The following is an 11,719-nucleotide window of genomic DNA, read 5'->3' as shown; positions in this document are numbered from 1 at the left end:
CAGTACTGTCTACAGCTTTGCTGTAGGCAGTAGTGCTCGTGGCTTGCCCCGTGGCCCTAATTAAGGACAAATAGGCTCTGTGCGCAAGCCTCGTGACGTACTTCCGATTCCGCCTGAAATCGGCAAACCAGTTTCCGGTTTACTTCCCTCTCCAGTCAAAACAGCGCTAAAATAAATACAAGGAATGAAAAATGAATCAACATCCACGAAAGAAGACGAAGTATAATGTGAGAGGGACTTTTAAGTTCCAGAAGACGGTGGGTGGCTCTAATGAGCACTGTTGTGTGCCACTTTGTGCCGGCTCAAGTCGCTATAACAGCGAGCTTAGCTTCCACTGCTTCCCGAAGGACACCGAACTTCGTGCACAGTGGCTGCAGAAAATATGCAGGACGGGATTTTCGGTAACTCAGCATACGAAGGTATGCAGCCGACATTTCGAAAATGCCCAAATTCGAAATACCCCCAAAGGTAGACGGGTTTTAGCAGCAAACGCAGTGCCAACACTGTTTGAATGGAACAGTTACACAGCAACCAAGACAAGAGCCGGTGTTTGGGATCGCCGCCCTCGACTGACATCAAGCCCAGAAACATCACCTGTGCTTTGTCTGACACTGAAATGGACATAAAGTCAACACAGTTAGCACAACAAGTAAAAGTAAAGAACATACGTTGCTAACGTCAGCTAGTCATCACAATGAACTTTACAAGATGCCTGCAAAATCTGTCAAAGATATCTATCAACGATGTTCATCGTATCGTGGATGCCCACTCCCCTGCTCCGAAGAGCAAACGGGAAAAAGGGTTTCGTCTCTACATCTCTAGTTACGTTCACCAGTACGAGGATAAGTGATTTATTGGTGACGTTAGCTGACTAGCTGACGTTAGCAACGTGCTAATTTTTTAGTTTTGTGTTTGCTTCGTATGTTCTTTACTGTTACTTGTTGTGCTAACTGTGTTGACTTTATGTCCATTTCAGTGTCAGACAAAGATCAGGGCACAGGTGATGTTTCTGGGCTTGATGTCAGTCGAGGGCGGCGATCCCAAACACCGGCTCTTGTCTTGGTTGCTGTGTAACTGTTCCATTCAAACAGTGTTGGCACTGCGTTTGCTGCTAAAACCCGTCTACCTTTGGGGATATTTCGAATTTGGGCATTTTCGAAATGTCGGCTGCATACCTTCGTATGCTGAGTTACCGAAAATCCCGTCCTGCATATTTTCTGCAGCCACTGTGCACGAAGTTCGGTGTCCTTCGGGAAGCAGTGGACGCTAAGCTCGCTGTTATAGCGACTTGAGCCGGCACAAAGTGGCACACAACAGTGCTCATTAGAGCCACCCACCGTCTTCTGGAACTTAAAAGTCCCTCTCACATTATACTTCGTCTTCTTTCGTGGATGTTGATTCATTTTTCATTCCTTGTATTTATTTTAGCGCTGTTTTGACAGGAGAGGCAAGTAAACCGGAAACTGGTTTGCCGATTTCAGGCGGAATCGGAAGTACGTCACGAGGCTTGCGCACAGAGCCTATTAGGCCCGGCGGGAGTGGAGCGCGTTGTTGTTCAAATCATCAAATCAAATTGCACCTGTGTTAACTGTTAGCTATTGATTAGCACCATGCTGGAGCAGCCGGAGGGCGAAGGAGTTTTCAATCGTCATTTTAATGCAGCAGCCCGTGCAAGACAAGAGAAATGATGATTCAACGTTACTTTCCACAACACGACGACTATTTCGCCGGCAAGTTCAACGAGTTCGGGGTAAGTTTTCTTTTTTTAACGTCAACATTACTAAGGCGCTAGCAGAAGTTCAGGTTAGCTGCTAGCTGTTAAATAATATGCTAACTTCACCTAACTTGTTTTGCTGGGTTGACGTATCGTGCTTGTTACTGCAAAGTTATTTGCAGCATAATTTACTGGCCTGGCCTATTGCACCAGCCTCATGAATATTTAAGCTTAATGTTAATTTACCTGCTACTGTTTGCCATAATGCCAAAGTAGGCATGTGCCAGTGAACAGAATTGGTATCATGCTGGAAACATTGTAGCCAAGAATGACTGCTAACACAGTTAAATGTATTTGTGTTTACAGGAGGATCTGGTGGCCGCAGGGAAAAACCTATTTGGCAAGCAGAACTTTTTCTCCTTCCAGGGCCAGATTATGGTTCTCTGCCCCCCACAAAAGAACTTAATGAACTGGCTAAACTTGGATTAGGTAAATGTGAGATTGAAGCACATAATAACTGAGTGTTATTTACTTTTACACCTTATTATCTAACCTTCTTGCAAAGAAAACTATGGAATGAGCTGCTTTGAATTTTATGTTAGCTTGAGCCTGTCTGGTCCCATTTGATATACTGTCTCTATATTGGGAAACAGTTGACTATATTAAATTACATTTAGCCTGTGTTTTAAGGAAATATTGTAGAGCAGTTTACTCTTTAATGCATTTTCATAACAGTTTCACTTTCTCATACCAAGGCATCACTTTGAAAATGTCCAGGAACACCTCCCAATGAATCCTTTTGCATCAGCTATCTGAAGTTAGTCAATGGTGGTTATGGTTAGTGTGAGGATCTGGGTGGTGCATTCAGAGGCTAAGCTACACCATCGTATGTTAATGTTCTTTTGCATATTGCATCCAGAGGCTCAAATGTGTGATGTGTGTAGGGTTCATTTAGTTTTAAAGCTGTAAACTTAGTAGAAACACAAATGATCTTAGGTTAACTGTGGTAGTCATACAGGTCTACTTGTGGGGTTTGGCAACACTGATTATGTCTGAAAATATGAAACATGGTTTGGATGCCTTGATTTGTGGAATTTGTCTTTGAAACTAGCTTCTTGAACATTGTAGGAGTCTGGGCAAGATCTCTCAAGACTCCTGGCAAACTTAAACAGTTTGCTAGGAGTCCTGAAAGATCTTTCATAAAGCAACTAATGAATGTGTTACTTTGCCACTAGAAACAGATTATACTGATGTTTACATTTCCATTTTTAGGAAAACCTGTGCATGAGTCAACGGAGGCCGGGCGCACAAAATCAAAGATTGGGTTAAACTGGAGTTTATCTGAATTGAACAACTTTGTTTGCCAAAGCTACCCTCGCATCAGTTTAAATTTGGTAGGCTTTGAATTGGCAAGGACAGGCAAAGGACGCAAGATCCAGAAATTACAAGTTAGTTCTGTGAGAGATCTAAAAGCAGCTGTTGGCAAAAGCAGACTTTACATAGTGCCACGAGCCGCTGTCTTGCAGGTATGGAATTATATCATACTACAATCATATAAATGTGGTCTCTATAATGTCTGTGCCTATAACTGAAGTTACCCTCTCTACCCTCAGGTAACATCACTACCCTCTGCCATGTCCCAGAATTCATTCCCACCACTCTCTGCAGCTCCAGCAGTAGATGAGACCTCACAAGTGGCTAAGGAAAATGTGGTCTCAGATCAGGTCCATATTAAAATGATTGCACATCAAAGTATTTTTGTTATGTCCACTATGCACTTTGTAGTGATGAGTATACAAATATAAACAGTGTTTTTATTGTCTTTTTCTAATATGTGTTAAGATATATTTATTTATACTGTCTGAGCAGTTACATCCATAGGGTAACAGTTCTTGTACTTATGTATTTTTTCTACCTATGGATATTTTCTAATGATGTATTTTGTTTCCACTGTGTGTGTGTGTGTGTGTTTTTTTTCTCTCGCTGAAGGAGAAATCATTTGGATTTTCTGTGACATCCACATCCTCTGCCATATCCACGAATTCATCCCCACCACTCTCTGCAGCTCCAGTACAAGATGAGGCTGCCCCTGTGACTGAGAGTAACCAAGCTCAAAGTGTGGTTGCAAATCAGGTAACCAATTTTGACACTGTATAGAATCTATTTTTTAAGTCTTTATTCATTTTATGTGTGTGTACTATTTCATGGTGATTTGTGAGAAATGCCATTTTTGATGTTTTACTTTAGGCTTTTCAAGAATGGGGAGCAATGCGTGCCCAGCAAGACCAGGAGTGTAATAAAAGTTTGTCTGTGGATCAGGAGAAGGTAATATTTCCAAGTTCTTACTATGTATGTTTTACATGCTCTTGCAGAATGCATACGCGCTTTTAATGTGGTCTTCTTTTAATAGGAGAGGAAGAAACTAGCCTATCAGACCTGTGAGGAAAGACGTCTAAAGGTTTGTGTTTGTAATATATTACTTTGGACTAATTAGGTTGAACTAGCTGAAGATTTTTGTTTTTTATTTTTAATGAGAGAAATCACATTTCAGGCTATTGAGGCAAGACGTCAGCGAATGTCTGCATGTGAGGAACCCTCAGATGGGGTGTTGATCAAATTTAAATATCCAAATGGACGCATCAACATGAGGAAATTCAGCTTGTCTGAGCCAATCCAGGTGATGTGTGTTCAGCTTGAGAAATATCAGGTGTCGTCTCAGTGGTTCAGTGGGTTGTAAAATTTGACTGGTGTAACTCTGTTTTACATCTTTTTAGATCTTGTTTGACTTTGTGGGACAGGATGATATTGCCAGTGAAATCTTTGTGGTGCAAGAAGCCACATCATCAAGACCAATTGAGAGCAGTTCTTCTGGGGCAATAATGGATCATGGCATAAAAGCATCCTCAACTCTATATGTACTTTGGTTTTCAAATCAGGATGTGCAGGTAAATGAAAATGTTTGTTGCATTTTATTCCCTGTCTCAAATGAAAACGGAATGTGTTTTGGTTTGTGCAAGCTTATGTATTGTGCATGTTTGTCTTCAGGAAATTCTCTCAGGTCAACAGAACGATGGATCTCATGGTCAGTCATCGCTGTCTGAGCCCTCCACCCAGCCAAGTCTCTCTGAGCCCTCCTCACATCCACCGCTCACTCTGTTCTCACAACCACAAGAAATCCTGACTCTGCATGATGAACCATCACTCCCGCCTTCATCTGCCCAGGAACCAGTCATTATTCTTGATGAACAAGATGAGACAATTTCACAAAATCTGTCTCCTGTCTCAACACATCACCTCGGAGGACCTGTGGATGAGTATGTTTCTCTCATTAACTTGACTTTATATTTTTTTTGTGTATGTAGATTTTTCATTTTCTATACTATATAAAGGACTCACACTAAACCAAAGTCAGTGTGACGCTTATATTCTGTTACATTTAATCAGGTGGTTTAAAACTGTTATAAATTATGGTACATATTTGGCATATGAATAAAATGCATGAACTTCTTTGGTTGCAGGATTGATCTACAGACCATATTGAAAAAACTGGTCAGCAAAGTTGATGGAAGCTTCTGTCCAACAAGCAACCAGATAAATGTGTGCAGGGATAATGTTTTCCTGTGTAGCCTGCGGGCATTCAAACGTAGGAACTTCAACCCTGAAGCAAAATTGGATGTTGTGTTTGTGGATGAAGATGACAATGGTGAAGGGGCAGTTGACGAAGGCGGCCCGACAAGAGAGTACCTAAGACTATTGATGAGGGCCGTCCACCAGTCAAACATCTTTGAGGGACATGAGAAAGACCGGCGTTTGTCTCTTGATACTCAAGGTAAGGCAGCCCAAATTTTTTGGACTGTCCTCATTCAACTGGCGGAATTCTAGAAATTTATACACGGAAACCCATTTAAACATGATTGCTCTCCTTTATTTCTCCTGTCTGATTTATTGTGTTTATTCTGCTTGTTTTTTTTTTATGTGTTGGCCAGGTTTCATCTTGTGGTGTTGTCTGTGAATCATCTTACTTAATTTGTTTAATTATTTTGCCTTGATTTGTTAATTCTTGGTCAGGATTTTTCCATGATTCTTCATTGCTTCATCTTTTAATCTACTGAAACACCCTTTTACATGTCTTGAAAGGTGCAATAAAAAGTTATCTGTAGTAGCACTAGTATTAATTATAGCATTTTAAGGTATTACATTTTTAAGAAGCATTATAGCAGAACAATAGTTTACTGTTATGTCTTTAATTTTAGCTTTGCAGACCAAACTATATGCATGGGTGGCAAAAATGATAGCTGTGTGTGTCGTTCATGGAGGAGTCGGTCCACATTTCTTCTCTCAAAGGCTTTTCCATCAAATCTGTGGGATACCAACATCCCCGGCCACGGTGGATGAAGTTGGTGACCATACCTTCAGGGAACAGTTGACCAAAGTAAGCAGGAGAAAGGTGTTATACATTGAATGTACAGTCTACTGTAGAAACAGCCCTCTAGTTGCTTTCTATTAACTTTCTATTATTTATGAAAGACTTCTTTTCATAGTGTACAACTACTGACATCTAATTTAAACAGGGAAGGTATCCTTATAAGCCAATTTTGGATTCTAGAATCCTGCACGTTTTAATTATCCTTGTCCTTTTATGTGCCACTCACCCACTCACTATCTCTCTCTTTCTTTTTTTCTTTCTTTTTGTCTTTCATTGTCTTTTTCTGCCTGTCTATTTTTCTTTCTATCTTTCTTTCTTTCTTTCTCTCTTTTTAGATTCAGGAAGCAACAACAGTCCAAGAGGCGAACAGTGCAATTGCAGAGGCAGCAGATAGTCTCAGCATTATAGGTGCCTGGAGACATGTGTCCAGCCTTCAGGAGAGGGACTCCCTTATCCAGTCAGCTGCAGACTTCTTCGTCAATGGAAGATTGGCGACTGCCCTGGACCAGTAACTGATCGCCTCACCTGTCTTATCTGTTTGAAAATTAGAACTGTCATGAGCCCAGGACAATTCACACATTATGTCACATGTTTTTATAGGTTTGCTGAGGGGTTAAAAACCCTTGGTTTACTGGAGGAGCTGAGGAAGAATCCGGCAGTGTTCTACAGCCTGTTTGTCAGTGAGGAGATTCCACTGCAGGCGAAGGACCTGTGCACTTTATTTGACGTGGACTTCTCTGTGCAGGGCAGCAACAGGAGAGACAGAGAAAACACGACAATATGCTTTTGGCGTGACTGGTTAATTGATATTGAAGGTATACTATTTAAAATACTTATGGAGTAATTTGCTGATTTTTACTCTTCACATTTATATTGTAGACTTTGCTCATAACTGTAGGGAAGTCATATTAGACATCATAATATGTTTAAGGGGCCTGAATTACTGCTTCTCACCACTGTCTTGTGTCACAGAAGGAGAATGCAGTCCAGTCACTCTTGAGAAGATATTGGAGTTTACATGTGGAGCCTCAACAGTGCCTCCACTGGGATTTCCGCACCGTCCACAAATTCAGTTCCTTCATGAGGGCAACAGAATCTTCCCAGAAGCAAATACTTGTGTTCTTGTACTCCACCTGCCTCTGCACTCTTCCTATGAAGCCTTCAAACAATACATGATGGAAGGAATTTTGAAAGCTCCAACCTTTGGACTTGTGTGATGTCGCTATGTGTGTGTAAAAATTACTAATGGAAGTTGAGTTTTCACTTGAGCTATTATATTTGTGCTTAAAACTTATTTGATACAATGCTGTCTTGAAGCATGCCCCTGGTTCAGATGTTCATTTTAGAATGTCATGCATGTCTTAGCATACCAATTCTCATACATGCATCACGTCAAGCACCCGGGCACCTATGGCAAGCCAAGTCTGCCAGAAATACACCACATTCAGTCACTTTTCAACTTCATTGTGGCGGAAAAAACTGTGTTTTTTTTCAGATTTCGCAGCGTTTTTTTTGCCGTAATGGACAAAAAAAATGCCGCTTTTTACGCCATAATGAAGTCCTCCAAGAACGTGCGTAAAAAACGTCAGAGCTGAAATTACACAAAAGCCAGAAATCTGGTTAAAAACATGAAGAAAAAGTGACATTTGTGCTTGTTTCATGTATTAAAAACCTTCTGAAGCGAGCAGAAGACTTTTTGAATTTGTCCATTTTCATCCAAATTTTCCAAATGTTGAACTATACACTGATGTTTCCATCAGCGTATGAGCGGAAATACACCAAAAATCTTCTACGCAGAAAAACGTTTTCCTGCCCAAATACTGCGAAAACGATGGACCGAGAGAAGAAATAAAGTACAAAAACTGATTTTTACCAACTTTCAGTTCAACCAAACTGCATCGTCAGTGTGTGAACGTCTGCTTCAGCTCAGCCTGCAGAGCTGAAACTACACAAAACCAGAAATCTGCAGCAAGTTTTCTACCTGGATATAATTCAGCAACAGTTTAGATGAGGTTTTAGGTTTCAAAAATAGTTTGTAGTTTGAGAAAATTTGAGGATTTCTCTGCTGCTCACCTTCTCCTGAACTTTACATGCTGCTGTATAAAAGTTGAAAAAGTCTCCAAACGAATGCACAGAAAGAAAACGAATGAAAGCTGGTTTCCATCCTCTGCTGTCATGTGATTATTAGGAGTTTGTTCATCAACATGAGCAGCAGATGGCGCCAACTGCAGAAGAAGAGGAGAGCGCAGCGTGAGCCGAAGAGCGGCGGTCGAACCTCCAATGTTGAAAAAGAAAAAAAAAAAGTAAAAAAACATGAAGAAAACGTGACATTTGTGCTTGTTTCATGTATTAAAAACCTTCTGAAGCGAGCAGAAGACTTTTTGAATTTGTCCATTTTCATCCAAATTTTCCAAATGTTGAACTATACACTGATGTTTCCATCAGCGTATGAGCGGAAATACACCAAAAATATCGAACGCAGAAAAATGTTTTAATGACCAAATACTGCGAAAACGATGGACTGTGAGAAGAAATAAAGTACAAAAACTGATTTTTACCAACTTTCAGTTCAACCAAACTGCATCGTCAGTGTGTGAACGTCTGCTTCAGCTCAGCCTGCAGAGCTGAAACTACACAAAACCCAGAAATACACCACTGCCGCTCGTCTCCAGCTTCACAGCAGAGTCCAACGTCCTGGTGAGAGCACGACCTTGAACGTGACATCACGTCAAGCACCCAGGCACCTACGGCAAGCCAAGTCTGCCAGAAATACACCACATTCAGTCACGTTTCAACTTCATTGTGGCGGAAAAAAATGCATTTTTTCAGATTTTGCTGCGTTTTTTTCGCCGTAATGCACAAAAAAAACGCAGCTTTTTACGCCATAATGAAGTCCTCCAAGAACACGCGTAAAAAACGTCAGAGCTGAAATTACACAAAACCCAGAAATCTGGTTAAAAACATGAAGAAAACGTGACATTTGTGCTTGTTTCATGTATTAAAAACCTTCTGAAGCGAGCAAAAGACTTTTTGAATTTGTCCATTTTCATCCAAATTTTCCAAATGTTGAACTATACACTGATGTTTCCATCAGCGTATGAGCGGAAATACACCAAAAATATTCTACGCAGAAAAACATTTTAATGACCAAATACTACGAAAACGATGGACTGAGAGAAGAAATAAAGTACAAAAACTGATTTTTACCAACTTTCAATTCAACCAAACTGCATCGTCAGTGTGTGAACGTCTGCTTCAGCTCAGCCTGCAGAGCTGAAATTACACAAAACCCAGAAATCTACAGCAAGTTTTCTACCTGGATATAATTCAGCAACAGTTTAGATGAAGTTTGAGAAAATGGTGGAGGATTTCATCAACATGAGCAGCAGGTGGCGCCAACTGCAGAAGAAGAGAGCGCAGCGTGAGCCGAAGAGCGGCGGTCGGACCTCGAATGGTGGATAAAAAAGTAAAAAAACATGAAGAAAACGTGACATTTGTGCTTGTTTCATGTATTAAAAACCTTCTGAAGCGAGCAGAAGACTTTTTGAATTTGTCCATTTTCAGCCAAATTTTCCAAATGTTGAACTATACACTGATGTTTCCATCAGCGTATAAGCGGAAATACACCAAAAATCTTCAAGCAGAAAAACGTTTTAATGACCAAATACTGCGAAAACGATGGACTGAGAGAAGAAATAAAGTACAAAAACTGATTTTTACCAACTTTCAGTTCAACCAAACTGCATCGTCAGTGTGCAGTGTTTCCTCTACATTCATTTAGGAGTGGCGGGCCGCCATTCCTAAATCCGCCGCTCCTTCAAATTTCTTTTTTTTTGTCGCAAATACACCACCGCCGCACGTCTCCAGCTTCACAGCAGAGTCCCACGTTAATTACTGGCGAGAGCGCGGCCTTGAAAGTGACATCACGTCAAGCACCCGGGCACCTACGGCAAGCCAAGTCTGCCAGAAATACACCACTGTTACGACCCCGGCTCGAGGGGGAAGGGAAGCAACATAACAACCGGTGGTACTTGGTATAAATAAAAAGGTTTATTGATAAGTTTGCAAAAAAAAAAGATGTAAAGTTGAAAACTGAGGCAAACAAAGGAAGTGGGCGGGTGGATGCTGCTCAAACCATAAAAGTAATAAAACACAAAGCGGGTCCTCAAAAGGAGAACGTAACCAAACACTTCTTGGCTTATGAACAAAAAATGGAACCAAACTTCTCTAAGTCGCACTAACAAACAAAACAAAACATAAATACACAAGAGTCAGCATCCAAATTCCTATTTTTCACACAGTTCTATTTTGCTCTCAGCAATTTACACGGCTTGCGCTGCCACAAGGACCACACAGTTTAATCTGGCGTGCTGCACATCAGCCGCCCCGTTGCCTCGTTTGGCCAGGTTATATTGGTGCTGGCAGCTGGCGATTGGTTGTCCTGGACGCCGCCGCACCAATCACAACCTCGTCTGTCGGTCCACGCCTCCCTCTTCAGGCATCCAACAGGCAACGAGGTTCCACACAGGTTACTCTACATATGTATATACACACACACACACACAGCGGAAACCACACAAGAAACAGGGGAGCCGGCGCTGGCCGTAACAACCACATTCAGTCACGTTTCAACTTCATTGTGGCGGAAAAAACTGCGTTTTTTCAGATTTCGCAGCGTTTTTTTTTTTTTGCCGTAATGGACAAAAAAACGCCGCTTTTTATGCCATAATGAAGTCCTCCAAGAACACGCGTAAAAAACGTCAGAGCTGAAACCACAAAAACCAGAAATCTGGTTAAAAACATGAAGAAAAAGTGAAATTTGTGCTTGTTTCATGTATTAAAAACCTTCTGAAGCGAGCAGAAGACTTTTTGAATTTGTCAATTTTCAGCCAAATTTTCCAAATGTTGAACTATACACTGATGTTTCCATCAGCGTATGAGCGGAAATACACCAAAAATTTTTTACGCAGAAAAACGTTTTTCTGCCCAAATACTGCGAAAACGATGGACTGAGAGAAGAAATAAAGTACAAAAACTGATTTTTACCAACTTTCAGTTCAACCAAACTGCATCGTCAGTGTGCAGTGTTTCCTCTACATTCATTTAGGAGTGGCGGGCCGCCATTCCTAAATCCGCCGCTCCTTCAAATTTCTTTTTTTTTGTCGCAAATACACCACCGCCGCTCGTCTCCAGCTTCACAGCAGAGTCCCACGTTAATTACTGGCGAGAGCGCGGCCTTGAAAGTGACATCACGTCAAGCACCCAGGCACCTACGGCAAGCCAAGTCTGCCAGAAATACACCACATTCAGTCACGTTTCAACTTCATTGTGGCGGAAAAAACAGCGTTTTTTCAGATTTTGCTGCGTTTTTTTCGCCGTAATGCACAAAAAAACGTCGCTTTTTACACCATAATGAAGTCCTGCAAGAACACGCGTAAAAACCGTCAGAGCTGAAATTACACAAAACCCAGAAATCTACAGCAACTTTTCTACCTGAATATAATTCAGCAACAGTTTAGATGAAGTTTGAGAAAATGGTGGAGGATTTCATCAACATGAGCAGCAGGTGGCGCCAACTG

At 41.2% G+C, this 11,719-nt stretch overlaps 1 protein-coding gene across 2 annotated transcripts; it reads left to right on the top strand.

Moving 5' to 3' along the window:
• The first annotated feature begins 1,421 nt into the window (after window positions 1-1,421).
• On the top strand, window positions 1,422-8,431 carry LOC143315065 (G2/M phase-specific E3 ubiquitin-protein ligase-like). Of its 2 annotated transcripts, XM_076722508.1 has the most exons (14): window positions 1,422-2,203; window positions 2,987-3,240; window positions 3,328-3,438; window positions 3,704-3,847; window positions 3,962-4,039; window positions 4,125-4,172; window positions 4,266-4,391; window positions 4,489-4,659; window positions 4,760-5,028; window positions 5,233-5,543; window positions 5,968-6,146; window positions 6,476-6,648; window positions 6,741-6,955; window positions 7,113-8,431. In XM_076722508.1, the coding sequence occupies exons 3-14, from the start codon at window positions 3,349-3,351 to the stop codon at window positions 7,355-7,357; spliced, it is 2,049 nt and encodes a 682-aa protein (XP_076578623.1). In that variant the 5' UTR covers window positions 1,422-2,203; window positions 2,987-3,240; window positions 3,328-3,348; the 3' UTR covers window positions 7,358-8,431. The 2 variants fall into 2 exon arrangements, with proteins under 2 accessions (XP_076578623.1, XP_076578624.1); XM_076722509.1 differs by having other exon boundaries at window positions 2,987-3,438.
• The last annotated feature ends 3,288 nt before the right edge of the window (window positions 8,432-11,719 follow it).

Source organism: Chaetodon auriga, chromosome 22 (assembly GCF_051107435.1).
Source record: "Chaetodon auriga isolate fChaAug3 chromosome 22, fChaAug3.hap1, whole genome shotgun sequence".
NCBI classification, from domain to species: Eukaryota; Metazoa; Chordata; class Actinopteri; order Chaetodontiformes; family Chaetodontidae; genus Chaetodon; species Chaetodon auriga.
Note: the sequence above shows the minus strand (reverse complement) of the source record. Positions and strands in the feature narration are given on the sequence as shown.

Coding starts and splice junctions, on each gene's coding strand:
- LOC143315065 (XM_076722508.1), top strand. CDS start 3,349: ATGTCCCAGAATTCATTCCCACCACTCTCTGCAGCTCCAGCAGTAGAT. Junction 3,439..3,703: donor AAAATGTGGTCTCAGATCAG/GTCCATATTAAA, acceptor CTCTCGCTGAAG/GAGAAATCATTTGGATTTTC. Junction 5,544..5,967: donor TTTGTCTCTTGATACTCAAG/GTAAGGCAGCCC, acceptor CTTTAATTTTAG/CTTTGCAGACCAAACTATAT.